The sequence below is a fragment of the Mesocricetus auratus genome, unplaced genomic scaffold (assembly GCF_017639785.1).
Source record: "Mesocricetus auratus isolate SY011 unplaced genomic scaffold, BCM_Maur_2.0 Super-Scaffold_100007, whole genome shotgun sequence".
Classification (NCBI taxonomy): Eukaryota; Metazoa; Chordata; class Mammalia; order Rodentia; family Cricetidae; genus Mesocricetus; species Mesocricetus auratus.
In genome coordinates, this window is record NW_024429191.1 from 61,131,651 (window position 1) to 61,159,423 (window position 27,773).

The 27,773-nt window shown below is 46.1% G+C and overlaps 2 protein-coding genes across 19 annotated transcripts in view; one reads left to right on the plus strand and one right to left on the minus strand.

Moving 5' to 3' along the window:
* Nucleotides 1-23: 23 nt before the first annotated feature.
* On the plus strand, nt 24-25,243 carry Lig3 (DNA ligase 3). 6 transcript variants are annotated; one of them, XM_021231115.2, is made up of 20 exons: nt 24-159; nt 3,109-3,429; nt 5,642-5,785; nt 8,412-8,612; nt 9,429-9,580; nt 10,199-10,365; nt 10,492-10,569; nt 11,190-11,358; nt 12,865-13,020; nt 14,905-15,036; nt 15,822-15,901; nt 16,947-17,034; nt 17,330-17,407; nt 17,645-17,768; nt 18,548-18,690; nt 19,031-19,105; nt 19,461-19,607; nt 20,245-20,440; nt 21,036-21,157; nt 22,183-25,243. In XM_021231115.2, the coding sequence occupies exons 2-20, from the start codon at nt 3,144-3,146 to the stop codon at nt 22,414-22,416; spliced, it is 2,772 nt and encodes a 923-aa protein (XP_021086774.1). In that variant the 5' UTR covers nt 24-159; nt 3,109-3,143; the 3' UTR covers nt 22,417-25,243. The 6 variants fall into 6 exon arrangements, with proteins under 6 accessions (XP_021086774.1, XP_021086772.1, XP_005077012.1 ...); XM_021231113.2 differs by lacking the exon at nt 22,183-25,243 and adding an exon at nt 21,343-22,160 and having other exon boundaries at nt 25-159; nt 2,900-3,429; nt 8,415-8,612; XM_005076955.4 differs by having other exon boundaries at nt 26-159; nt 2,900-3,429.
* Rffl (ring finger and FYVE like domain containing E3 ubiquitin protein ligase) overlaps nt 24,775-27,773 on the minus strand; it is a 66,496-nt gene continuing 63,497 nt past the window's right edge. For all 13 annotated transcript variants that reach the window (XM_040749299.1, XM_040749300.1, XM_040749292.1 and 10 more), the window contains one exon: nt 24,775-27,193. In XM_040749299.1, coding sequence (XP_040605233.1) covers nt 27,012-27,193 — 182 coding nt within the window. In that variant the 3' untranslated portion in view covers nt 24,775-27,011. The remainder of the gene's footprint in view (nt 27,194-27,773) is intronic.

The following is a 27,773-nucleotide window of genomic DNA, read 5'->3' on the forward strand; positions in this document are numbered from 1 at the left end:
CAGGCCCGGCCCGGCTTCTGCGCCTGCGCGCAGCCTCTCGCTCAAGGACCCGTATTTAAAGAGACAGGCGGTCTAGTCATCGTGCGAGGCCCGCGGCCTTGTGGGCTCCTAGTCGGGGGCCGGTGTGGAGTGTCGGAGCCTGGACAGCGGGGAAGGAAGGTGAGGGGCGGCGCGGCTGGGCGCCTGGCGCGGTGTGGGTAGGGGTAAGGCCGGGGCCGAGCGCGGCGTGGCTGGAGAGGAGCCCGTGGCTCCTCCCCCGCCCGCCGCTCAGCCTGGGGGCACACCCTCCGTGACGTGGCGGCCCCCCGGGAGCCCACGGGAGGCCCGCGGCCCTGAGACCCCAGGCGGGCACCGGGGAGGGCAAGATGCAGCCCGCGCCCGAGTGAGCGTCCCCAGGGGCTCCTGGTCTCTCCCCGCCACTTGCTGCGCGGCCGCGGCTCCCCGGGAAAGCCTGTAGGCAGGCGGCGTGCCGCTCTCCGCAACTCCGGGGCTCCCCAGCCTCCCCGCACCGGTGGTTAATTGTCCTGTCCCGGGCTCGCGGCTGCCTCCACCCACCATAATCTGCGGAAAGTTGAACTCCTAGCTCCTTCCCGGCCCTGAAGTCCTTCACTCGCCTCTCCGATTCTTAAACGTGGGGCTTGTGTGACCCACTATGAGTCTCGCAGTTCACGGACCGCCTCTCCCCGGGAATCGCACATTGTCAGATACACAAGTTTGGTATACATTCTCCGGAAATTCAGAACTCCACCACCACCGGCTTGCCCTGGAACTCGTAGTAATTACCCCCTGAGATAGTTCTAATCCTGGGACTTGTTTTCCTTTGGAGGCGGACGGGCTTTCTATGTAGTCCAGACAAGACTGAAATTTACTAAGTAAACCGGACTTTCTAGCTTCGAACGCACAGAGCAGTTCTTCTGCCTTTGCTTTCTGAGTGATGAGATTCCAGGCGAGAACCACCATAATTAGCTCTTAGTCCTGTTTTAAAAATAAAACTGGGACGGGTTGTGGTGGCACAACATCTTTAATCTCTGCACTCAGAACACTAGCCTGTTCTACATAGTGACTTCCAGGACAGCCAGGGCTACATAGAAAGATCATGTCTCAAAAAAAAAAAAAAAAACATTGTGGGATGCTCTCTCTGCCTGGACACATGGGGGAGGGCCTAGGCACTGCCCTGGATGAAACGACGAGACTCTGGAGATTCCCCCATGGAGGGCCTCACCCACCCTGGGGATTGGGTGGGGAGACTGGGGGGGATTGGTAGGAGTGCGGGGGGGGGGAGGGACAGGGAGCTGGGATTGACAAGTGAAGCAAGTTTGTTTCTAATTTAAATTTTAAAACGATTAAAAAAACAAAAACATAAGTAAATATAAAATAAAATTGAAGCCGGACGTGGTGATGCACTCCTTTAATCCCAGCATTTAGGAGGCAGAGGCAGGTGGATTCTGTGAGTTCCAGGCCAACCTGGAATACAGAACGAGTTCCAGGAAAGCAAGGGCTGTTACACAGAGAACCCGGTCTCGAAAAACAAAAACAAACAAACCAAAATTTAAATAAACAAACTAAAGTGAGGCTTGGTGGCTCACACTTATAATCCCAGCACTAGAGATCTGAAGACAGGAGGATTGGCCGTTTAGGGTCGACCTTGTTTACGTAGCAGATTGGAAGAAACCAAGCCTCCTGGTATCTTCGCCCCACCACATGGGTAAGCTTGGCCTCCCATCCTTTCTTCAGTTGACACAACAGCAATTTTACTTCACAACAGTATACGAACTAAAAATAGTTTCTAGTATATTGGAAAGTACAAATATAAGAATGGATAGGTATAATCACTGTTTCTACTTGGATTGGTTCATCTATCACTCTGACTCTTACAGTCCAGTTTTGTTGTTGTTGTTTTGGGGTTGTTTGTTTGTTTGTTTGTTTTCATCTTTCCTTGATTCAGGATGTTGAATTAAGCAAGGGGGATTGCTTATTCTTTTTCTAAGGATTTTACTCTTAGAACACTATTACTTGAATTAGGTACTACTGTGAGCTATATTTTACAGATGAAGTAGGAGCAGAGAGGTAACTTGCAGAGGGTCACACAGATAATGGCTGAGCAAGGTTTTGAACCCAGGCAGTCAATCTGATTATAGGCTCTGATGAGTTACCTCTCAAAGGAGAGCCTCTTTTGAAATCCCAAATCTGTTATAGTGCCTTAATTGTTTTCTATAGGTGGCTCATGTGTTATATTTTACAGGGAAACTTCATAAACATGATATAATTTTTCTTAGTTTTTAAGACAGCTTCAGAATCTTGGTGGTATTTATTTAGTTAGTTAGTTTTGGTTTTTCGAAACAGGGTTTCTCTGTGGCTTTGGAGGCTGTCCTGGAACCAGCTCTTGTAGAACAGGCTGGCCTCGAACTCACAAAGTCTCTGCCTCCCGAGTGCTGGGATTAAAGGCGTGTGCCACCATCACCCCACTTCTTGGTGATATTTAAAGTCCACCATCCATTATTAGTGTCTCATGTTGTTGATGTTGCATGCCTCTTCGGAAACTGGTTTTTCCTGTATTGGAATTCTACTCCAGCCTAAGTGAATATATTGGGAAGTGCTATGACGTTCTGGCCATTGGAAGCCTGAGGGCTGGAAAATGGCTCAGTGGTTAAGAGGACTGGCTTGCATTTCTTTTCTAGAGGATCTGAGTTCAATTCCCAGCAACCATATGGTGGCTCACAACCATCTATAATGAAATCTAATGGCCTGTTCTGATTGATGCCCTCTTCTGTCATGCAGGCATACATGCAAATAGAGCAGTCATTTAAAAAATACATAAATAAATATCTTTTAAAAAGAAAAGAAATTGGAAGCCTGACTTCTTCATATCTTTGTGTTTATTTCCCACCCTTTCATTCAGCTATATGACTTTGGCTTTCAAGATCCTCTTCCCGAGAAAAAAACTGTGCCTGTTCCCAGAACAGAAGCATTGGCCTGTCATAAGACAGTTCAGCCAGTGGTCAGAAACAGACCTTCGTGGGTGCTGCCTCCTCCAGAGAAGAAAGCCTGCCCTATCTTTCCAGGGAGGTCATCTAAGACCACGTGCCACCCACCTTGTTTTCTTCCCAGGGTCGCATGTGGGACTCTGTACTGGCCCCTGTGAGATGGCGGAGCAGCGGTTCTGTGTGGACTATGCCAAGAGGGGTACAGCTGGCTGCAAGAAATGCAAGGAGAAGATTATAAAGGGCGTATGCCGCATTGGCAAAGTGGTGCCCAATCCCTTCTCAGAGTCTGGGGGCGATATGAAAGAGTGGTACCATATTAAGTGCATATTTGAGAAACTGGAGCGGGCTCGGGCTACCACAAAAAAAATCGAAGACCTCACAGAGCTGGAAGGCTGGGAAGAACTGGAAGATAACGAAAAGGAGCAGATCAGCCAGCTCATTGCAGGTGGGGTTTAGAATCGACTCTCTGCTTGCTGGTGCTAATACAATAGGGCACAAGGGGACTAGAGTCTAGGATATTTCTTTGTGCATCTTGCTTGGACACAAGTTCAAATTCACATATAAGAATAAAATTAATACCAAGAACACTCATTCTTTTTACACAGATTTCCCTCAGTCTTCTCTTACATGATCATAGTTTACTTGTCAACCTCAGTAAATTCTCCCTTGATGCAATACTTCCTTATCTGCATACTGTTTTGTCTGTTGACTGAATGCTATAATTTAGTAGTATATTTTCCTCCATTGCAGGATGCAGGTCTAGAATCAGATTGGGTACAGCATTTAATTGTCATGTCCAGAGGGTCTTTTTGGTTTTTAGTTTTTGGTTTTAGATGTGTTCTTGCCATGCCGTGTAGCTTGGGCTGGCCTCACACTTGGAGCAATCTTCCTGCCTTCTCTCCCCAGGACTACATTACAGCCTTATGGCCTTATGCCACCAAGTCTGGTACTCTATAGTCTTTCTTTTAGATGTTGATATTTTTAAAGAATAAAAGACTGCTACCACCATTTTAGCTGTCACCTTGATATCTTTATGAACTTGGAGATTACTACTTTTCACCAGAGACTTACAGTTTATTATGGTACTTACTTGTTCCATATTTGGCCAGCTAGTAGTCCCTTTAGGGTGACTTCTATATCCTGCATACTCTAGTTTCTCTCTCTGTGTCTCTGTCTCTCTCTGTGTCTCTGTCTCTCTCTCTCTGTCTCTGCAGTCTTGCTGTGTAGCCCTAGCTGACCTTAAACGCCCAGTCTTTTCTGCATCAGCCTCTCGAGTCCCGAAGTTGCACCCGTCTGCCAGCCACGCCTGGCAGATCCTTTTCACTGAATTTTAGCTAGGTGAGGTGGTACAAGCCTGCAGTCCTAGACAGTCAGGAGGAGTTTAAAGCCTACTGGGCCACATTTACAAGTACTTATGCACTAGGCATAGAGGATGCTCTTGACTTTCTTCTTTGTGTCCTCCCCTTGCAGTAGCCATTCTTCTGAGGGGGTCTGAATTCCCATTAATGGAAAATAGTTTGGGAAACCCAAATCTGGATGCTGTGTGTCTCATCATCATATAATATCTTTGCATCTAAGTTCATAAAACAGAGAACTAGAAAGATATGTGCATGCATATACACAAAAACACATACATATATACATATATCCACGCATATGTGCTTACTCCTATATACATATCTGAGGACTCTTAGAGTCTCTAGAGTAATAGATCTAAAGACTGTGGCTCTAATGATGGGCCTCTATTCTTATTTTTGGCTTTTATTAACTGATTCTATCTCATTCCGGGGAAGGGAAGTGTAGTCAACAGGAATTTTACTACCTATGCCAAATAGGCATGTTCTGGTTTCTTTGTTTTTTTGTTTTGTTTTGTTTTACTACTTTGTTGTTTCTATTTTCTATATATTGGAGCTATTTCACAGAGCAAGGCCCAAGTTTGTTTATTTATATATATATATTTTTTATTTATTATGTATATAGTCTTTTGTCTATGTGCCAGCAGAAGGCACCAAATCTCATTCAAGGTGGTTGTGAGCCACCATGTGGTTGCTGGGAATTGAACTCAGGACCTCTGGAAGAACAGTCAGTGCTCTTAACCGCTGAGCCATCTCTCCAGCCCAAGGCCCAAGTTTTATCTATCAAAATGTGATTACTGGGGCTGGAGAGGACTCAGCAGTTAAAAGAGGAGGTGGTTCTTCCAGAGGACTTGGGTTTAATTCCCAGCACCCCCATGGCAGCTCGTAACCATCTATAACTCCAATCCCAAGGGATTTGGTGCCCTTTTCTGGTTTCCCTGGGTACCAGGCTCATACATGGTACACACATACGTACAGGCAAAACACCCATTCACATAAAAATAAAAATCTTTAAAAATAAAAAATGATTATTGATTTTCCCCAAATCTGTACTTTAAGAAATTATTATATACTAAAGAAGAGGTGATGAAGTTTTATGAAAATTCAAGTTACCAATAGAGGTAAATGATCCCCAAAATACCTTTTTGTTCTCTGCCCAATACTCTTCCCAACACTCAAAAAGACCAGCCAGCCTGGGGACATAGTGCAATCGAAACTTACCAAGCAAGGATTTGAGAACTGTTGATAAAATCTTCAGAAGCTTTCTCTGAAGGACATTTTTGTTCTTTGTGGGTCCTGTAGACCTGTCTTCTAAGGCAGCTGGGACACCAAAGAAGAAAACCGCTGTCCAGGGTAAGCTGACAACCACTGGCCAAGTGACATCCCCAGTGAAAGGTGCTTCGTTTGTCACCAGTACCAATCCCCGGAAATTTTCTGGATTTTCAGGTAAGATGGAGTAAGATTACTTTCCCTGTTAAGACTCTCCTGTTTGGTGTCTTCTTTGGGTCTCAGACAAAGTGAAAATACTGCATTACCAAGTATCAGTAACTGGCTTCTGTCTGGGCAGTCCAACCATAGCTGACTCTCAATGCGCCATTTGCATAGCATTTCTCTGGTGAAGCAGGGACGTGCTGGTTTTGTTAAGACTTCTACTTGAAGTTACTACTTGGATCAAAAAGATTTTTCTAACTCTTTGCTTCTTGGTTGTTTTGTTAGTTGGTTTGGTTTGATTTTTCAAGACAGGGTTACTTTGTGTAGCCCTGGCTGTCCTGGAACTCACTGTGTAGATCAGGCTGGCCTCGAATTCAGAGATCTGCCTGCCTGCTGGGTTAAAGGTTTGCTCCACCACTACTTGGCTACTTCTTGGTTTGTTTGTTTGTTTGTTTGTTTTTTGTTTTTGAAAAATTTTTTTTAACTTAATTGTTTTTTAAATGACAGAATTCTGAGAAGTTTGCCCTGAACTGGAGATGGAAGTGTGGGAGGGAGGGAGTTGAGATACATGAGGGAGGAGCTGGAAGGAAGATCCAAATGACAGGTGCCACGTTCTGTTGGGAGACAGTAGAGCCCAGTGATAAAGCAGGTGGACTTGGGAATTAACAGGCTCTGGATTCAGATGCCATCTCCTGTCTCACTTATGTCCTGCCAAGATAAACAAACGTAATTTGTAATCATGCACACACATATGTAAGTTGTTTCTGTTGTATGACAAACTGCTATTCCTAGACTGGAGTCAGTAAAACTTTGCTAGAACCTGTGCTGCAGGTGGGAATTGAGAGGATCGTTTATTGGCTATAAGTAAGAAATCATTGAGGTATGGGCTTTTGTTCTTCACTGAACCTGAAGAAGTGCCTTTCTGTTATGCTTGTTACGAGTATTTTATGAATGCACTGAAGTTCAGGCTTGCAACTGAGCTATTATTGCGGTGGTGTCTGTTTGTCCCAATAGTGTGTTATTTATCATATATACCCTGTAGTCTGTTTATTGTTTGAGATAAACAGTTCTTATGACTGGCTTAGTTGAAGAAAATAATAAAATGAAACCCTTTGAACTAGAGCTTTGAAGGTTCAAATAAACCTAGATGTCAGGAGAATTGAGGTTTGGTCCATGATGACAGCTTGGTGCTTTGAGCAAGTCTTCACCAGTGTGAGGCCCTGTGGCTTTGTCTGGGGATTAAGACATTAGTCCTGTCATGAGAACTGTGGGATATAAAGTTACAAAAATGATGCCTGAATCTGTAGGAGTTTACATGCACACAGTTAATTTGTTCTGTTTAAGAGAGAGAGCCTTGGGCTGGAGAGATGGCTCACCCGTTAAAGGCTAGGCTCACAACCCAGAAATATAAGAGACAGGATCTTCTGTCCAGGCTGTTCTGAAATTAAGATCCTCCTGCCTCAGCCTCCTGGGTGTTAGAAGTACAGGCATATGCTGCCATCTCTGGCAGTTTTTATTATTTGTAAACTCCAGTTTGTTTGTTGTTGGTAGTAGGGCAGTGACAGGGATGCAGAAGAGTCCAGATGACAATAAAGATAACATGATTCTGGAAAGATCCTGGTCTTATGCATGGAATTTAGAGTTGCTGAAAGGAGTAAGGTAGGGTGCTCTCCTTCTTGGACCTAGCTAAATACTGGAAAGATCTCTGCCCCACATGAGTTTAGATTCCAATTCAGAGAAGACGACAGATTTACAGTGTACAAAACCCAAACAGAAAATCTTGGTTAAATAGCTCCTTGCTGTAACAATTCTGCCTTGGCCTTGTAAATGGTCACAAAGAAATAAGGAACAATCACCAAGAATTCTCTCTCAAAATAAAGCTGTCTTTTTGGGCTGGAGAGATGGCTCAGAGGTTAAGAGCACTGACTGTTCTTCCAGAGGTCCTGAGTTCAATTCCCGGCGACCACATGGTGGCTCACAACCACCTTGAATGAAATCTGGTGCCCTCCCCTGGCATGCAGACAGAAGACTGTATCTACACAATAAATAAATAAAATTAAAAAAAAATAAAGCTGTCTTTTATTTTGACAATGAGAAAAGACAAACTAGGGTGTACTGGTGGTCCTGACTTTCTTGGTAGCATCCCTGTCTTGGCTCTGTTACCAAGGAAGTAGGTGCTCTTGAAAGCTATCTACTCTCAGGCCTTTCTCATCGGTAAGAGGACAGTGAACTCTATAACCCCTCAGGCTTGCAATAGCTCTGACAACCCACGATGGCAGTCTCTCAATTTAACATGTCCTTTGGTTTCTTCTCCCTTTCTCATCCCAGCCTTTCTGGAGTCAATTACAATTGTTCTGAGATCCACCTGATGGCTGTGGCATGAAAGCACCTTTGTTCCTGTGTGAGATGCTCATATGAACAGATACTGCTCAGTCCAGTCATCAAGCAGTGATATTTGGGCCGATTACTTGCCCTTCAGATCTGTGCTTGTGACATGGATCCAGTATATCTACCTCCAGTCACTCTTTGGGGGGATTAAATAAGATTACATATAAAGCCCTAGCAAAATTTCATTTTCTTCATTCCTCTTTGTGCATACCAAAAAGGAAAAATGAATCGCTTGTGTTGTTTCTCTCTCCAGCAGCCAAAACCAACAACTCTGAGCAAGGTTCCTCCAGCCCTGCCCCTAAGACAAGTCTGTCGGCAAGTAAATGTGACCCTAAGCACAAAGACTGTCTACTACGAGAATTCCGGAAGCTGTGTGCCATGGTGGCTGAAAATCCTAGCTACAATACAAAGACCCAGATCATCCAGGACTTCTTGCAGAAAGGCTCTACAGGAGGTAGGGCTGTGAGCACCCGAGTATGTGTTCCCTCTAAAAAGCTCAGAGCCATGACCAGCTTTATGGGCATAACACTGGAGTCTTTTTTTTAAAGGTTTATTATGTATACAGTGTTCTGCCTGCATACCAAAAGGGGGCACTAGATCTCATTATTGATAGTTGTGAACCACCCTGTGGTTGCTGGGAATTGAACTCAGGACCTCTTGACCTCTGATCCATCTCTCCAGCCCCACACTGGAGTCTTGACATTTTGATAATCTTGAAATGGAATCCTATAGTTGTAACTGTCACCAGACCCTGCATATCATATAGCCAGTTCTGCTATTTTCTTCCTCTGCCCTTAATTTGTCCTGAGGCAGAAGAACCCATTTAACCAGTAGAGAAATCGCCCACTTGCATATGTGATTAGGTGAATCACATGCCCAATGTGGAGTAGAATTACCTGGTTCTGTCTCTTTCATAGATTAACAGATTGTCAGGCAGTATCTGTTACATCATCACAAAGTGAAAGTCAGGGCTTCACCCAGTGGGAGATCATGGGGTAAAGATGTGGCAGACAAAAACCACAACCACTGACTACTGCTACTGTAGTAATTACATGCAGGGAGCTGTGGGAAGCAGTTCATGCCTTTTTTTTTTTTTTAATGATAATTTGGATAGGGTCTCACTGTGCATTCTTCACTGTCTGGGAACTTACTGTGTAGACCAGGCTGGTCTTGAACTCACAGAGATCTGCAGGCTTCTGCCTCTCAAGTGCTGGGATTAAAGCTGTGTAGCTCCATTTCTTAATGGAGTTTTCTTTCCTTGTGTCTTCAGATGGCTTCCACGGTGATGTGTACCTAACAGTGAAGCTGCTGCTGCCGGGAGTCATTAAGAGTGTTTACAACTTGAACGATAAGCAGATTGTGAAACTTTTTAGCCGAATTTTTAACTGCAACCCAGATGATATGGCCCGGGACCTAGAACAGGTCAGAGGCGGGTGTTGGGAGGCCACACCCCAGGTGGGACTCTGCCAGGATAGCCTTCCCACAGCCGGTTTTAAAAATAACTGAGAACCTACTGGGGTAGGGAACTGAAACTTACTGAACAAGGTTCTGTTAGACTGGGGAAACTGAGTGTGAGGACACAGCTGTTCCTTTCATAAGTTTGATAACTGAAAACATACCTCTGCCAAGCCACAAGAGGCCTTATCTGAAAAGTCAGGACTTGAGACTTCCTTTGGGCTGTTGTGGGCTTTATTTGCTTGCTTTTTTTTCCCCCTTTCTGTGGAGTTTCCATTCATCTTTGGCTTGTTCATGACCCCAGCCTTGCTGCCATGGAAAGTTTCTATCTAAAAGTCTGCTGTTGGAAGGACTGTGTCTCTTAGTTCCAGTTCTTAAATAGGAATCAGATTGGCTTGGTCTTGAAATTAGTACTACTGAGCAAGTGGGCAGCCTCATGTGGCTAGATGGGCCCCTTCTAGGATCTGGCTGGGAGAAAATTCCTGAGAACTACTTTGGGCCAGGAGCTGTGGTTGAATTCTTGATTAATTGTTAGTCTCAAGCTCCCTGGGGTTGCAGCAGTGGCGTTTTGGTTTTTGGAGACAGGGTGACGTGTCAGAGACGATCAGAGTCTTCTTTGAGCAGAGCAAGTCTTTCCCCCCAGCTGCCAAAAGCCTCCTCACCATCCAGGAAGTGGATGCCTTCCTCCTGCACCTCTCCAAGCTCACCAAAGAGGATGAGCAGCAGCAGGCCCTACAGGACATTGCCTCCAGGTGGGGGAGCTGCCCTATTCAAACCAGACCCAATGGGGATGGGCTAGGCAGGTGGACTGTTCTGGGAAGGAAGGTTTGGGATCAGAGTTCTTCAGAGATTGAGCTGAATATGCCTCGTCTCTTTAGGTGTACAGCCAATGACCTTAAATGCATCATTCGGCTAATCAAACATGATCTGAAGATGAACTCGGGTGCAAAGCATGTGTAAGTACCATAGCTCCTCTGACAGCCTGAACTGCCAACTTTTGTTCCCCCACTGCTCTCAGGACGTGGGAGACCTGCTATGGATTCAAACCCTAATTGTTATTTCCTGGGGACTCTAACTCAGCTCCACACCCATTTTCTCACATGTAACGTGGAGATAGCTGTCTTTAATACAAAGCTGCTACAACTGACAGTCCAGAACAGACTTCTTGCCATTCCAGCCCCATCCTCTGCCAAGGCTGCACCAAGTAAGGCACAGCGTCTCAAAACCCTAAGTGTTCTGTTCTGTCTTTTCCTGTGCCAGCTTTGATTTCCAACCCTTTGCCTTTGTAACATCTATAAAATTCATGTTCAAGAACTGTTTATTCAAGTTTAAAAAAAAGAAATTAGAAAGAAAACGTAGTGTTTTAAATAAATTTGAGTACTTTGTGTTGGTGTACACTCATGACCTCTCCGGCTCCATGTGCCTACTGCTGTGAGTTCAACACACCAAGTTAAGGGATGGAACAAGGCTGCTTCCCCAGCATCTCAACTGTCTGTGACAGACTGCTACCCTACGCCGTGATGTCAGATGTACAAGTCTGTTAAGTTTGTTTCCTTGCTCCTGTCCCCCTTGGCAGGTTAGATGCCCTTGACCCCAATGCTTATGAAGCCTTCAAAGCCTCACGCAACCTGCAGGATGTGGTGGAGCGGGTCCTTCACAATGAGCAGGAGGTGAAGAAGGACCCAGGCCGGCGACGGGCTCTGAGTGTTCAGGCCTCACTGATGACTCCTGTGCAGCCCATGCTGGTGAGGAACACTGCCCTGTCCCTATTGCCCATGTCTCTTGCAGCTGCTGGCATCTGAAAGGGGATGAAAGGCAGGGGCTCTTTCTTGCAGGTTGCCTAGAGAAGTTTGGGAAAGGAAGCGTGGAGGCCAGAGCAGTGCTAGGCTGGGAAGTAAAGGTGCAGAAGGTGGCGGGCCGGCAATCTAGTACAAGCTCAACCTCCGGCACTGCCACCAGCAAGCCCTGGAGTCTGGGATGGGTTTCCCAGCCTCCTTGGCACTTTATTTTCCCCTGTGGGAGTGGCATGTGAGACCAAGTAGTTTAGCATCACACTTGAAGACAGGGCTATGCTCAGTAGCCCCCAAGGCTGTGACCTCCTGCAGGATAACTCAGAACTGACAACAGAGCCAGGCGTCTCGTCACAGGCAGGAGAAGCTCAGGGAATAAAGCCTCACTCCAGTACATAACTTGGGTCTCTGCACCTTTAGTGAGGGTGGGCTCCCTTCTGGTTTTTATGTACAGCAGGGAAATATCTGCTGCTTTGCCACTTGCTGTGTGTCCCTTGAACTTCCCAGGGGTATTGTTCCTTTTTTTTAAAAAACTGTCTTGTGATACTAAATCCTTGGGTTAGGCGTTTATGTTTGAGATAGAAAACAATTCTCTTGCTACCAGAAATACAGGCTAGCCAGTGCAAAAATAGTGAGGTCTCCATGCCAAGGACAGAACCACCTCCCTCACCTGAAGAAGGAGCTTTTCTGGCTTCTGTGGCCATGCTTCGCAGAGTGCTTCCACAGCGTCCTCTGAAGAAGGGTGTGGATTGCATGCTTAGTGCTCCAGCACAGGGTCTTGGGAGGAGGGCATAGATGCATACCCGAGTGACTGCTGACTGCCCCCTGACCTTAAGTAAATGCATGACCTCCCAGACATTCAGTTCTCCCCGCAGCATTTGTCATATAAGGGGTCATCAAAGATGAAATGACATTGTGTTTTGTGGCCTGACAAGAACCTCCCCCCCAATGGTAGTTACTGTTTGGGTCTGGCTTGTGCCAGTGTGAGCAAGTGTGTCTGTGTCTGGGAATCCTGTCCTGTCAGTCTCAGATTACAGTCACCCTACCAGCCTCATTGTCACTGGCCCTCTTCAGTTTCACCTCCACTGTCACTTAACACTGTGGTAGCAAGTGTGTTTAATAAGCCAGGTAACGTGTAAGAGCCTAAATTATTGAGGAAAAGAATATTTAGAAGAATTTTATTTATTCTAGAATGGATAGCATTTATCTTTTTCAGAATGCAAACTGTTAAGCCAACTCTGGTGATGGATTAGGTATTTTTTATTTGAGACAGTCTTGCTATATATCAACTGATAATTTTAAATATAGCATTGCCTGGCCCTTTGCAATACCATCACCCCCTCAGCAGCAGTCTGTCCTGAGTCAGTTCCAGAACCCAGTTTTGTCCTGACATCCCCAACCCCAGGCTCTGCTAAGGAGCTCCAGTTGAAGGGATCTAGCATTTGCTTTCTCCATCTTAAGGCTGAGGCCTGCAAGTCCATCGAGTATGCAATGAAGAAGTGTCCCAATGGCATGTTCTCTGAGATCAAGTACGATGGTGAGCGAGTCCAGGTGCATAAGAAGGGGGACCACTTCAGCTACTTCAGCCGCAGTCTCAAGCCTGTCCTGCCTCACAAGGTAATGGCCTTCTGGCCAGGATTTTCTCTCTCCTGCTTGTAAGAATCACTGTGTCAGAACTGCAGGACCTTTCCATGGTAGAAGGGAATTTGTTTTTATCTGTAAATGAATGGAGTGAATTCATTCCTGCACTCTGCTAGTAATGAAAGGCTGAACAGCCAAAGAGCCTAGACTGGGGTAGTCAGGCAGGAAAGAGTTCCCTGGATGGTACGGTGTGACAGTGAGCTTAGTGCAAATCTTTGGTGTTTGTGTGTCCCCTGTGCTTCTTTTGGGCTAGATTAAGGTTCATGTACAAGCAACTATAGGGCTGTCGTTCATTAGTTTGTTCAACAAATATTTCTCAAATGCTATGTGCACAGTTGTAGCTAGTGGACATATAAAAATACAAACAATAGGTGAAAGTCCTGGCCTTCATGGAGCTTATCATTTGTTAAGTGCACAATATTGTGGAGCTGTCTGGGATCCCCGTTTCCTGCCTTAATCAGGATTGATGGGAATTGAGAAGTTCATTCCTCAGTCCTTCTCAGCTCCCAGGGCCAGTCTTTTGGGGTCCATGGGAGAGAAGCAGCTGGGTTATATGGCCCCAGTAGCTTGTGAGGAAATGGATTTCCTGTCTTTGCTGCCCCCTTCTTTTCCAGTTCTGACTTGGTTTCTCGGAGTCTGTAGATTGGGGAATGTGTTGTGTGGTTCAGTAGAGACATGGTAGCTGGGCCATTTGTTTTATGTGTTCAGCAAGAGAGCTGAGCAGTAGTGTTGCATGGAGCTTTAAGTGAGGTTCATTAGTCCCAGGGGCACTAGAAACTGATCAGGAGCCGTTAGGAGAAAAAAGGATGGTGTTAGACAGACCCTCTTGTGACCTGGAACATTTGAACACAGCTGTCCAGAATATGCTTTCTGTACCTTCCTAAATACTGCAGATTGAACCAGGCGGTGGTGGTGGTGCACGCCTTTAATCCTAGCACTTGGGAGGTAGAGGTAGGCAGATCTCTGTGAGTTCGAGGCCAACCTGGTCTTCAAAGAGAGTTCCAGGACAGTCTTCAAATCTACAGAGAAACCCTGTCTAGAAAAAAAACAAAATACTGCAGATTGAACCTTGGTTTACACAAGCTAGGCAAGGGCTGTACACTAAGCTCTGTCCCTACTCTATGGCTGTTTGGTTCTAGAAGGACTGGGTTGGGATAAGAGGGAGTACGAATAGATGGTCAAGTCTTTCCTCGTCCCTCCATACCTTAGGCAGTGACTGCCTGTGTGCTGCTCTCAGCTGAGAAATTAGACCATCATCAGGCTCTTTGGTGTCTTTTGTCAAGGAAAGGTGGGTTACAGTGAGACCTTTCCCACTTGACTGATCAGAAATTAGGACTCTCTGTTAAGAAAAATCCAGCCCCAGGGCTCATACTCTGAAGACAGCAGGGGCTTCAGAGCTCCCACTTAGAGAAGGCCCTGTTCTCATTCTCACTGTTGCCGTCAGCTCTGCCCCCCATCTGTTTTCTCCCATCCCAGTCCTCAGCCCAATAATACCAATCTTCTGTAATGGACGCTGGTCTCCCCCTGCCCGTCATTCCTCTTTCCTTTCCTCCCAGGTGTCTACCTCCATGTCCTCCCAACATACTCACTCTATTTCTTCCTTTTTCCTCCAAACTGTCTGTACAGCCCACAGAACATGACTCAGAGGAGGCTGACCACTTTCTGGGTCTAGACAGAAGGAGTAAAGCAGATAGCCTGGTCCTCTTTCAGGGTAGATGACACAGTCTAGCAATGCTTTTAACCCATTACTTGGGCTTCCATGTGTTCTCTCTACAATTTTCCAGGGCTTTGATCACTGTGGCTTGGTTTTAGGTCTTAACTGTCAAGTCATCCTTGCCAAAGCTGCCTTTCTACTTCCAGGTGGCCCACTTTAAGGACTACATCCCCAAAGCCTTTCCTGGGGGTCAGAGCATGATCTTGGATTCCGAGGTGCTCCTGATTGACAACAACACTGGCAAACCACTGCCCTTTGGGACTCTGGGAGTGCACAAGGTACAGCACAGCTCAGAGTCCTGTGTGAACATATGCTGTTAATCCAAAAAGGGTGGACAAATCACTTAGGACAGGGCCTGTTCCCTTTTTTTTTTAATTAATTAATTATGTGTGTACAGCATTCTGCCTTCATGTATCCCTGCACACCAGAAGAGGGCACCAGATCTCATTATAGATGGCTTTGAGCTACCATGTGGTTGCTGGGGCTTGAACTCAGGACCTCTGGAAGAGCTCTTAACCTCTGAGCCATCTCTCTAGCCCCCTGTTCTTTTTTTGTTCCTTCATAAAAAGGAGTTGCTCTTTAGGAGCCAACTTAGAATTGAGTTGGTTTCAGTTCAGCACATGTTTTTCTATTACTGTAACAAACTACCGTAAGTAACTTGTATAAAGGAGAATAGCTCTAGAGGTTGCAGTCAGGGACGACAAAGGTCCGTACCTTTAGATCACTACTAGTGTAGCACATCCTGGCAAGAAGAGGTGGCACAGCTGACCATTTACCTCATAACTGAGGATCACAGAGAGGGGAAGTCCCACAATCCTTTAAAGAGCACACCACTGTTGACTTAAAACCTTCCCCTACCTCACCACCCTGGGGACCAAGCCTTTCACACCTGGGCCTTTCGGGAAATGTTGGCGATCTAAAGTTTGGTGAGCACAATCTATGGAGTGTTCTATGGCCCGGGTTCTGCAGAGTGCTGACAGGACTGTCCACTGGTGGTACAGAAGCAGACTGCTGCGCCCCTGATTCTGTGCCCACATGTACCTACTGCCTCATTTCTCCACAGAAAGCTGCCTTCCAGGATGCTAATGTCTGCCTGTTTGTTTTTGATTGTATCTACTTTAATGATGTCAGCTTGATGGACAGGTAAGTTAGCTAATGTTTTGGTATGTTTTCTTGTGTGTGTGTGATTGTGGTTTTTGTTTTTTGTTTGGTTTGGTTTTTGGTTTCTTCATGTTTTGCAGTACTGGGGATGAAATCCAGGGCCTTACATGTATTAAGCATATGATCTATCATTGGACTTTACTCCCTGGCTCCCATCTTTAAACCCAGAATCTATCTGTACTGCGGATTTATCTGGCTTGGGCCTATAGAGGCTTCGGTTAGGAAAGAGATTGGGTGATGCCATGGTGAAGCATCCAGGGAGAACTGGCGGTCTGGAATCAGTCGCACCCACAGGCTTGGATCTACATAGCTGATAGTTGTCCTTTATGCGCTTAGGATGTCTCCTTAATCCTGTTTCTATAACTGCTACATCCATGATTAAGAGAGTTAAATAGAGGGCTAGAGAGATATCTCAGAGGTTAAGAGCACTGACTGTTCTTCCAAAGGACCTGGATTCAATTCCCAGCACCCACATGGCAGCTCACAACTATCTAGAACTCCAGTTCCAGAGGATCTGGCACCTTCACACAAACTGACACGTAGGCAAAACATCAGTGCACATAAAATTAAAAAATAAATTATATTTAAAAAGTTGTATTCTCAGCACACACATACACACATAAAATAGCCTAAAAATTATTTTTAATGTTTAAAAAAATAAGTAGAGAGAATTGATGGGTTAGGGTCCCAAAGCCTGTACCAGCCTTGGGTTATGATTAGGCAGGGTGTGGGGCAAGTTGTTCACTCAGAGGCTAGCCAGCCTGATAGTTAGGGTTAGAGTGGGGCATTAGCACAGAGTTGTGACAGTATTCAGGTTGGTTCATTAGAGGAGAAAGCATAGCTGTGAACTGGCTGTGAGCCACAGCTCACATGGTCCATCTCCAGTGTTGATGGAGTCCTTACAACCCTTGGCAGCAGAACTGTTCATACGGGAGCATCAGTTTTATCATTGGGCACCATCCTGTGTTAAAATCCCTGCTAAGGGTGGGAGGGAGGCTCTTTCCCTCAGCTCTGCTATTTCCCTCAGGCCTCTCTGTGAGCGAAGGAAGTTTCTTCATGACAACATGGTTGAAATCCAGAACCGGATCATGTTCTCAGAAATGAAGCAAGTCACAGTAAGTGAAGCTCCTATCCTAGGTGGGGATCTGATGGTTTTCAAACAGCAGAGAGCCCCATGGGGTGAGAGGATGAGCCTTGAGTATTCTTTTTGTGGGGTACATATTTCCAGTTGTCTTCACTCTGAAGGGTGGGGCGTGAAAGTCTTTTCCTAGGTAAGCAGCCTGTACCTCAAAATCATAGCAGCTCTTTAGGACCTTTTCCTTATATCGAAGTATGTTTTCACATAGTGTATAGAAATGAACATTGCTGTGTATTCTCACATTATCTGCACATCTCCTCACTGTCCCTCAGAAAGCCTCAGACCTGGCTGACATGATAAACCGGGTGATCCGAGAGGGCTTAGAAGGGCTAGTGCTGAAGGATGTGAAGGTAAGATGGCTGCACCATTGTCCTCTCCTGCTGGAGACAGGCATTGTGGGCGGGAGAGTGAAAGCTACGTGGAGTCTTTCCTACTTACCTGGGGCAGGCTGGTTCTGGATCTGGAAATGGTTTTGTGTGTCCTGTAGTGCCTGGACACAGATCTGGCTGGGCCATAGTGGTGAAAAGACAGACCCTACCCTCCTGTACTTTCCATTCTCTGTGATCTGTTTATTTGTGTCCCCTCAGGGTACATATGAGCCTGGGAAGCGGCACTGGCTGAAAGTTAAGAAAGATTATTTGAATGAGGGGGCCATGGCTGATACAGCTGATCTGGTGGTTCTTGGGGCCTTTTATGGACAAGGGAGCAAAGGTCAGTGCATCTGGTCCCTGTGGCGGTACTCTATCAGAAGACACATACTAGCCTTCTTGCTAGCTTATTTGCTGATCATGGATTGCTTATTCCTGAGATCTGGGGCCCTGGTCACATCAGGCAGGGACATCTGGGAGCTACAGGCTTACACAGAGAAGAAGAGCTGATGCCCCCCAAGCCTTTTGGCCTAAATTGATCACTAATACCCACAAGTTGTCCTTTGACCTCCACACACACACTTGCACTGTAGCATAATACTAGAGTATGATTGGCTGCACACAAGTAGACACACACACATACACGTTTTAATAAAAAGGGTAAATAATTAACAAGTTGGTCAAGAATAGCGTCTGCTGTCCTGACACAAGGAAGCTCAACACCAGCTGATTCAAGGCCTGACAGCTTACTTCTCAGAAAACTGTTTCCTGACTGGGAAGGAAGGTGAGGTATGAGGAACACTTAAGGCAGTGTGTCAGGTTGTGTCTGTTATGTGTCAGACACAATTTTCCAGAGCCCAGTAAATTGAGTGTGATTAACTTTTTTGGTTTTTTGGGACAGGGTTTCTCTGTGTAACAGCCTTGGCTGTCCTGGAACTCATTCTGTAGACCAGGCTGGCCTCAAACTCAGAGATCTGCCTGCCTCTGTCTCCCAAGTGCTGGGATTTAAGGGTGTGCACCACCAACACCCAGCTACGCTAACACTTTTAATGCTACTAAGGTCTTGGCCCTTCTCCAACCAGCCTAGTTCTAACCCATACTCAATTCATGTTCCCTTCTCAGGTGGCATGATGTCCATCTTCCTCATGGGCTGCTATGACCCTGACAGCCAGAAGTGGTGCACTGTTACCAAATGTGCTGGAGGCCATGATGATGCCACACTTGCCCGCCTGCAGAAGGAGCTAGATATGGTGAAGATCAGCAAGGTGAGAAAGGCTCCCGATTGACCCTGGCCTTGACAGTCATCACTGCTGAGACACAGGCTATGCTGTGAGGACTGAGGTCTGCAGGTCTCGTTTTTAATTCAGTAAGGAGCTTGCTTCTTGGCCATAGGAGCATGATTAGGCTTTAAAATCTCAGAGGTCCTGCCATGTGGATGACGGCCTGTGTCCTGTGAGCCACAGCCTCTCTGGAGAGGAAGGATTACTTGGTGTGAGGGTTCATCCTTTTTAGCTAAGCCATATTTCACAGTCTCAATGCAAAGACAGGGTTTAAACCCTGCTCCAGCATGACAGCAGCCCAAAACAAGTGTCTTTTCTCCTTCAGGATCCCAGCAAGATACCTAGTTGGCTGAAGATCAACAAGATCTACTACCCTGACTTCATTGTTCCAGACCCAAAGGTATCGAATTGATGGATTTTGGTCCCCAACCAGGAAGTAGTATGTAGCTCTCCAGTGCCACAGAAGTTAGCCCAGCCTTGCTAAAGGTCCACCTGGGATGGGACTTGGACATTCAGCCAAATGACAGGCACAGAGCTGCCAGTCATCACTGAGGACTCTTCTTAGTAAAGGGGAAGGAAATTCCCCTCCACCTGTTGTAGAAGGACCTAGTCCAGGCAGGTTTCAAGAAGAGGCAGAGCTGACATACATACCTCCTGGGTGCCAGTGAGACTCTATGCTTTGACCTGTTAGACATTGTTTCTGGCTGCTGGAGACTTCCTTCTTGGCCAGAGATAATCGGTTTTATTCCTGACAGAAAGCTGCTGTGTGGGAGATCACAGGGGCAGAATTCTCCAAATCTGAGGCTCACACTGCTGATGGGATCTCCATCCGATTTCCTCGATGCACTCGAATCCGGGACGACAAGGACTGGAAATCTGCCACTAACCTCCCCCAACTCAAGGTGCCAGTTCCTAGGCTAAATGTTCTCCACTCCACTGTCTTGCCCTTAGTGTTGGGGATCTGGCCTGCTCACATGTCATTTGGCTTGTTTTTTCTGTTCCATGGGGGCAAAACAAGGAAAGCAATTAGAATTAAAACTCTTCCTCCCAGCTCACCCTCCTCAGGTCCCCTGAAGGCCCCTCTAGCTTCCCACAGTCTATTTAGGAGTTGCCTGGGCCATACCTTTTTTTTTTTTTAAAGAAAAAGAACTGGGATTTAGGCAGAATATAGTATTACACATCTTTAAAATTCTAACACTCAGGAGACAGAGACAAAGTTTCTCTGAGTTCAAAGCCAGCCTGATCTATATGGTGAATTTCACGTTAGACACATTGATACCCTGTCTCAAAAACAAAACTGTGACTCATCTGAGCCTGTAATCTCAGCACTAAAGGGGCTAAATAGGAATCAGACTCTCAAGTTTAAAGCCAGCCCCCCAAAACAAACAAACTTGGGGGCCACCAAAGGTCACTTGTACCACAATACTCAGATGACATGGCCCTGCTTTGTTCCCTAGCTCCATGAGCCAGGCACCACTCTCTCAGAGCTAGGTCAGGTCAGGAAGGGAGTGGCAACACCTGACCACCCCCCTTTCTTAGGAACTGTACCAGCTGTCCAAAGAAAAGGCAGACTTCGCTGTAGTGGCTGGAGAGGAGGGGAATTCCGCTACTGGAGATAGCAGTGGCGAGAATGAAGGCACTGCTGGGTCTGCTGCGGCCCCCAAGGCCCCTCCTAGTAAGTCCTACAGTGGCAAGAAGGCTGAACAGAAGCTGAATAACCCCAATAGCAGAGGTGGTAAGTAAAAGGGCCTGCGGTGATGGAGAGGGGTTGGGTAGGAAGGGATGGCAGGGCAGACATACATTGTGACTCTGAGGTCCTGTGATTAGGTGTCCACTACAACATTCAGTGCATTCTTGGCATGTGACTAGCCATGGACCAGAAACTGTTTTATTAGGCAGGCACCTCTTACCTGCTCAGCAAACTTAAGTGACAGAGTACCCAGGGCAAGCCAGTCTGACCTTGGAGCTAAAGGGTCCAGCTGATAGCCTTGCTCCCCTTTCTTTCATGAGCATAGCAGAAGTGCGGACCCACCTCTTGACCCCTGACTTTCAGGGCCACCAGCAGTCCTTTTCCCTCTTGCTTCTTATTCTTGGTTTGGTTTGAGTTTTGTGTTTTTTTTTTTAATAGCCAGGTTTCTACACCAGGCTGGTGTTTAACTCACTGTGTAACCCATCACGATCCTAAACTTCTAACCTTCTGCCTCTGCCTCCTTAGTGATGGGATTATAGGCATGTCCCAGTGTGTGCAGTGCTAGGGATTGGACCTAGTGCCTCCTACATGCTCGGCAAGTACTTACTAACTTTATACCCTGATCTCTGCTGTCCTACAGGCAACAAGGTGAGTCCAAAGCCTTCCCCCATGAAACCAGGAGACAAGCTGGCTGTGAAGTCTTCTCCAGTGAAAGTGGGGGTGAAGAGGAAAGCTGATGATGAGACCCAATGCCCAACAAAGGTGAGGGTAATAATAGTGCTTGAGACAGGCCGGGTTGGCTCAACCTGGAGCTCCAAGCTCCTGTGTGTAAAGTTGAAAAGGTGGCTATATTGGTGTGGGGGAAGGCTACTGGAGTCCTTCCCTTGCTGTTCTGAGCAGGCGAGCAGTCCTGCTGCTCCACCCTGTGCCCTCTTGTTGCCTTGCAGAGGCGGCGGGCCAGACAGCAAAGAGGAAGGAGAGCTGTGCCAACAGGCAGGAGATAGAGCCGCCGGCCTAGCAGGAGAGGCCGCAGGGGTCCAACCAGCCGCCAGTATCAAGTTACAGTTCACATTAAAAAAAAAAAAAAACGAAGCCCAGTCTGGGTGTGGGGTGCAGCAGTCTGTTTGTGTCTCTTGGAGCAGGCCCACCCAGCAAGGAGAGGGAGACTGCCATGGCATAGACAACTCCCAGCTAAGGAGCCTGTTTTCCCTTTTGTTACTCCTTGGTCTGACAACATCTGTTGAATACATACTGAGATCACTAAGTAGCTAGTGTGTTGTACCCTGGGTGGCTTCTGGCCCAGAGGGTAAATAAACATGATCAACAGAGAGATTGTACCCCTTCCCAAGCATAAGTACAGGGGTTGAAATCTCAGGGCCTGAACCCACTTCTCTGCAGAAATCATTTCCATCTGTCTTTCCTCCCTGAAGCCCTTGAACTCATCCACTCTAATGAGCAATCCCAGGGCCTCTATCTAGGTAACTGCAGAGCAGACTACTTCATCTTGAGGAGGTATTTTGCATTGGGTGTCTCTTGGACAGAGACCCTTTTTCATATCCTCACCTCAGATGTTGGAGCCCACCCTTTTCTCCTAGTCAGGGACAGGAGGAACTGTCAGACCTGGATTATCAAGAGTGACTAAAGGGTGGGTTAGCAACACCTCTGCCACTATCTGTGTCCTAAATCCTAGACTCTATGCATCCCTGGCTGTCCTGTCTTCTGGTGGGTGAAGTTCCACCTGCACCCAGTATAGATCGGCCTCACTCTGTGGACCACTCTGTTTGCAGGTGCTGTTGGATGTCTTCACCGGGGTACGGCTCTACTTGCCACCTTCCACACCAGACTTCAGACAGCTCAAACGCTACTTTGTGGCATTCAATGGGGACCTGGTACAAGAATTTGACATGGCCTCAGCCACACATGTGCTGGGTAACAGGGACGACAACACCGAGGCCCAGCTGGTCTCTCCAGAGTGGATTTGGGCATGTATCCGGAAACGGAGGCTGATAGCTCCCTGCTAGAACTTTGGTCTTCCTCTTTGGGCTGTCCTCACCTGCCCACTCTACTACTACCTGAGGCTCAGCCTGGATGGCAGGGCCTTCGCTAATCAGTGTACTTTCTTACACCCTCCAACCCTTCATGGTCCCTTCAGGAGTTAGTTGCTGTGGGCACAAGCAATTCTCTTGCTAGTTTAACTAGATCTTTCAGATCTGGGCACTAGCTTTGTCTTCTTGTTGAAAAAGAAGCCAACCTTAGTTATTTGAGGTGCTGATAACCAACCTGTACCCTTACACATGCTAGGCACAGTGTTCTGCCATTGAACTACAATTTTGTAAGAAAATTTAAGCCAGGCATGGTAGTGCATGAAGAGCAAGAAGTCAGGATCGAAAGACATCCTTTCCCCCCCAGTCCCCACCTCCAGTTTTCCTCAGTGACTAGGGAATGAAGGCTGAGCAGAATCTGCTTTCCGTGTCTGCTCCTTTTCACTGCACATGCATCTTAGAAGCTGTATTTAAGCTGTCCTCAGACACTTCTTATGTGGGGCAAAACCTCCATTATGCCTGATCCCTTTGCTGGGGTGAACCCTCATGTGAAAAAACAAGTGTACTCCAGTGATTGTAGTTTCCAGGTTCCAGCTTGGAAGGAGAGGCTGTCAGCTATAGGAAAAGTGGCCTCCTTGGAGACAAGAGACTTCATGGAGGAGGATTTGCCTCCTCAAAATCTGGACAACTCAGGAGTACAGAGCCATAGCCAGGAAACTCTACACACCCTGCTTACCAAGGCTGGCCCCTGTGCCACCTGTGGCAGATGTACTTGAAAGGCAAAAGATAATTACTTTGTATAACTGTATACAGTGGAAGTGTCCTAAACTAGCCTCATCTGGTTCTCGAGTCCTTGAAATGTGACACTGAAACCCTCATTTTAAGACAACTTCAAATGGTCTCAAGTCACCAGTGACAGTCACATACCATCTGAGCATCAGTTCCCCAAGAGGAAGGGGCAGAGGCATGGAACCACCTGGTACAGATGTTATCTGAGAGGTCTGGCTTGCCACCTTACATGTCGAAGTCACGCTTGGCTCTGAGCATGGGCTTCTCCAGGTACTGTGGTAGACTAGCTTCCAAGTCTATGCTGTGCCACCTCTTGAAGATCAATTCTCTGTTCTTCTAACCAACTCAACAGGGTTATCTGTAATCTCCTATAGGCTAGGTCACTATGACCAAACCTCTTAAACACTTGTGTGGATCTCTAAGATACAAACCTACCACCCCATGTATTCCCAATACCCTACTAGGAAGTTGCTTACTAATCTGGCTTTGCCTTTCACCTGTTTAAAATGTGCAGAGGGAAGACACAGTGAGTATAAGATGCTCTGACAACTAGGGCAGTGTGGGTACCACCATCTGGTAAATAAGATACTTTTTAATCCATCCTCAAAGAAAAAGACTGCTTTTTGCTTTGAGTACTTGCCTGCATAGATCTCCAACTTCCTTGGACCAAGCAGCTGGGTAGAGCATCAAAGACAATTCTTCCCCACCACACAGAGCCGAAAGTTCAGCCCTTTGTCCCTTGAATGCCTTACTATGTATTCACTCCAATTCACTATCCAGTGTTTATATGTTTCTTCCGGTCTTTCTGACATACTTCTCTCTGCAGGGAGATTTGGACTGTATGCACACCTTAAGTATCTTTTCCTGTCTTTCCACCCAACCCTAAGCAATATTACTCTAAACCTCCCTGCTCTCTTCGGCCTTTGTTTACATAGTGCCAGCCATGAGTGGTCATCACTGGATGCTAAACAGGTCAGCCATTAGCAAGATTTATTCCCTTTCAAGAGACAGGATAGACTCCGTTCTCATTCAGTTCTCCAGGAGGTAATACACTCCTCTGCCCTCAGGCACCTGGTCGGGTAAGTTAGTATAGGCCTGTGCCTATTTTGCAGTTTGCTCTTTAGGCTGGGTCAACCTTTGAGCCATTCTTGTCTGTCACAACTACATCCAAAAGCTACTATTTCAGAGTAACCAGGAAACTTAACTGGCTACCTAGCTGTCCTGAGATTCCTTTCCACTTAGCTCTTGAAGGCCCTTTTCCAGTGGGACGGTGTAAATAACCCACATGGTGCTTCCCATTTGCTCTTGAGAATCGTCCTTACACTAGCTCCGTTTCTAGTCGACACAGTTTCTCCATACACTTGTGATTGTAGGCAGTCACAGCATGCCGCAGGGGTGCCTTGACTGAGACCAGGCGACCCAAGCATATCCATAAGTGGAATGCAATCCCTGAAGACAGTAGCTCTGTGCATGTGGCCTGATGCTTGCCTACATTCACTAGTACTTTGAGGCCTCTGGCATCATCCCCACACCAGATGGGACAGCATCTGTATTTAAACTTTATTACAAAATTATAAAGCAGAGCTCTGTAACAAAAAATACACATTTGGGTTTGCTTTTTTAACACCCAGGTGAGAAATCTTAATATAAGCCACTTGGAGCAACACATTCACATCCAAGAGATTTTAACAAATTTGTACAATATAGACTATTAATTCCTTTACAGCTTATTAGTTTAGAACCAGCTATTCCAACCAATGAACCAGTTAGCTGTCTGTCTTTTAAAACTAAGTGTCAACTGAAATCTTGGCGCAATCACATCAAAATCCAGACTAGTTGAAAGGATTAGGTGTTTCCATGTTAATTAAGACCAAGGATCCATGAAGAACAGAAAGGGGCTCAAGTATTTATATATTAAAAAAAAAAAAAGGTTTTCTACCTGGGTTAGATGTTAACGGGGATGGAATCTTAGAATTCCAACTTTTATTTGGTGTAACAATAAAAAAGTTGTTTGACATCTGTTTTGTTTTTTTTTTCCCCCACAAAGAAAACAAAAGATAAAAGTTCTTCAAAATAAGTAACCTTAGCTATGACTCGCCCTTAGGTCACTAAAAGGCCATCAGTATATTATTTCTGTTCCTGTTTAGGAGGTAGGGAGGTAAGGCCTCAGAAGAGAAAGCAGTTAAGAAGAGAGAGCCAGCTTTGAGTATTAGGTCTTAACTGAGCTGCATAATCAGACCTGTTTCACAGTGGAGTCCAGGAGCAGCAAAATTGGTGAGCTGTGCTAGACTGAAGACATTGTAAACTACAGTACTCACTATCCAGAGAGGGAGGGAAGGCAGTCTTTATAGAGGGGTCCTCTTGATTCTTGACACCTACAAAGGCTTTGACCCACACCCTGGCCATGTGGACCTAGAATGCACAGGTAAAGTGGGCTGAGTGTCTATGACAACTATTCATGAAACTACTGGATTTCCTGAAGGTATTCAGTGGTTAATGGTGGGAAGAAAGTCTTAAGTATTTCTAGTAGCCCCTTAGAGGTGAACCTCTGCTTCCCAGGGTCATGACTGGTTCTTTCAGTCTCAGCTGCACGGTGGAGAGTAGCAGCTTTACCCAGGTGCTGTAGTGCTGAGGGTGCATCCTACAGAGCACACAGCTCCTTGTGTTATTTGTTGAGCTGTTCCAGAAAACACCACTCAAACTCTTCAAGTTGTGTCAGTGGTGTAAAGATCCCACGAGGCTGGAATCATGATTTAAAGAATGCTTCATTCTGACCTGTCCAAAAGGCAAAGAAGCAGCCATGGACATAGTCCATTCTCACTCAGCACCTTCCAGTACCTCATACACTATCCTATATGCCTGCTCTCTGGGATCTCCATGAGCAGCCAAGCTAAACAAGAGCAGAGCTCTTTGCTGAAGTTCCTATGTCTTCGGTAAGCAAATTTATATCCCAAAGAAGTGAAACTATTAAAGCTTTTAAAAAAAAAATGTAGCCTGCTGAAAATGAGGATCTGAAGCCAGCAATCAACAGAAAGCCATTGCCTCCATTTCTCTTTCCTCGTTATCCCAGGTTAAGGATGGTGCAGTCAAACCCAAAGAAAAGCAGCAGACATGACCCATGCACCATCTCTTAAGGACTCCCCACCAGTTTAGGGGTAAGGTCAAGGGACAGATCATTTCCAACCCCAACACTAACAGAAGTGACTCAACTTAAGAAATTCTTCTACAGCATTTAGACTTAATTTCTCACCAGAGACCAGTCTACTGATTCAAATTCTGACCTGGGGAATACTATTGGTCTGGTGGGGTGTGTATCCATAGAAACAAATGGATTTTAGGCAACGTAGCACACTTAAATTTCTGGTTTCTGTGTGTTTTAAATTCAACTTCTGAGGGGATGGGAAGCATTTCCAGCAGGACTCTCGATTGATGAAACAGGAGGAATGGTATTTGGGATGTGTGAAACGTGTCTTAGGTTTTCAGGAAGGGAAGAAGACATGGTCCAAGTTCTAGAAAGTCCTCTTCATTGATTACCATCACCACCCCATGATCTGAGAAGCATGCACTCACCCATGTGATCTGAATTAGTTCCCACTGGTTTTGGGTTCTGCCACCTAAGAGGTATACACCATGTCAAGACAGATACGCCAGGCACCTCTGCTTGTCCTAGTCTTGAGAACATGGCCAGTTTCTCTCAATAAACCGCCTTTGTGCATCAGACCAACCCTGAGCCCAGACATTTTGAGCTATGTCCTCTAAGGCACTGAAGAAGCCAATGCTAGCCCTCAGGACCGGAAGACGTGCACTGCTCGGATGACATACTGCCGGCAGATAGGACATTCATTCATTCGTTTGCCACACTTGGTACAGGTTACCATGTGGCCACACTCCAGCAGAACACAGTCAATGGGTGAGTCCATGCAAATCTTACACAGGTTCTCCTCCAGGCCAGAAGGCACTGCTCCCCCTGGACAAACAAGGCAGAAAGGAAGAAAGGATTAGGTCTGAGTGTATTAGGGGCTACATGGAGAAAACCCTCAAATTCAGGACTCAGAACTAGAAAGAAGGAACTTAGGACAAGGAGTTAGCTATAATACAGCCAGTAAGCAGGGTTTATGTACCACACATCCCCTGAGGTAGAATGTACAGAAATGATAAAACTGGTTCAGGAAACTTTGGATATAAACAGAACTGTAATGAATGGTTCATTTTGAAATCATAAGTCTTATCTATGAACACATTCCCAACTTAATAAAGCTGAGAATCATGTGGGACCCCATGTGCTATCCCACAATCTACCTCTAGGGTTCTGAAAAGACTTCCTGATAGGAGCATGGGCAGACACGCTGTTCCCTTTTCTGTGCTACAATCATTGAATTTTATTCCTACCCCTGACTGCTTATCATACTTCATGATAATTCACTTATCTCCCACAATAGACTAAGAGCTTCTTAATTCAGCTTGTTCAATCATAAGCTTAGCATTTCCTTTGTGTTCTGAGGTCAGATACTTATCTTTGAATTGAATTCCCAAAACATGAATCACGT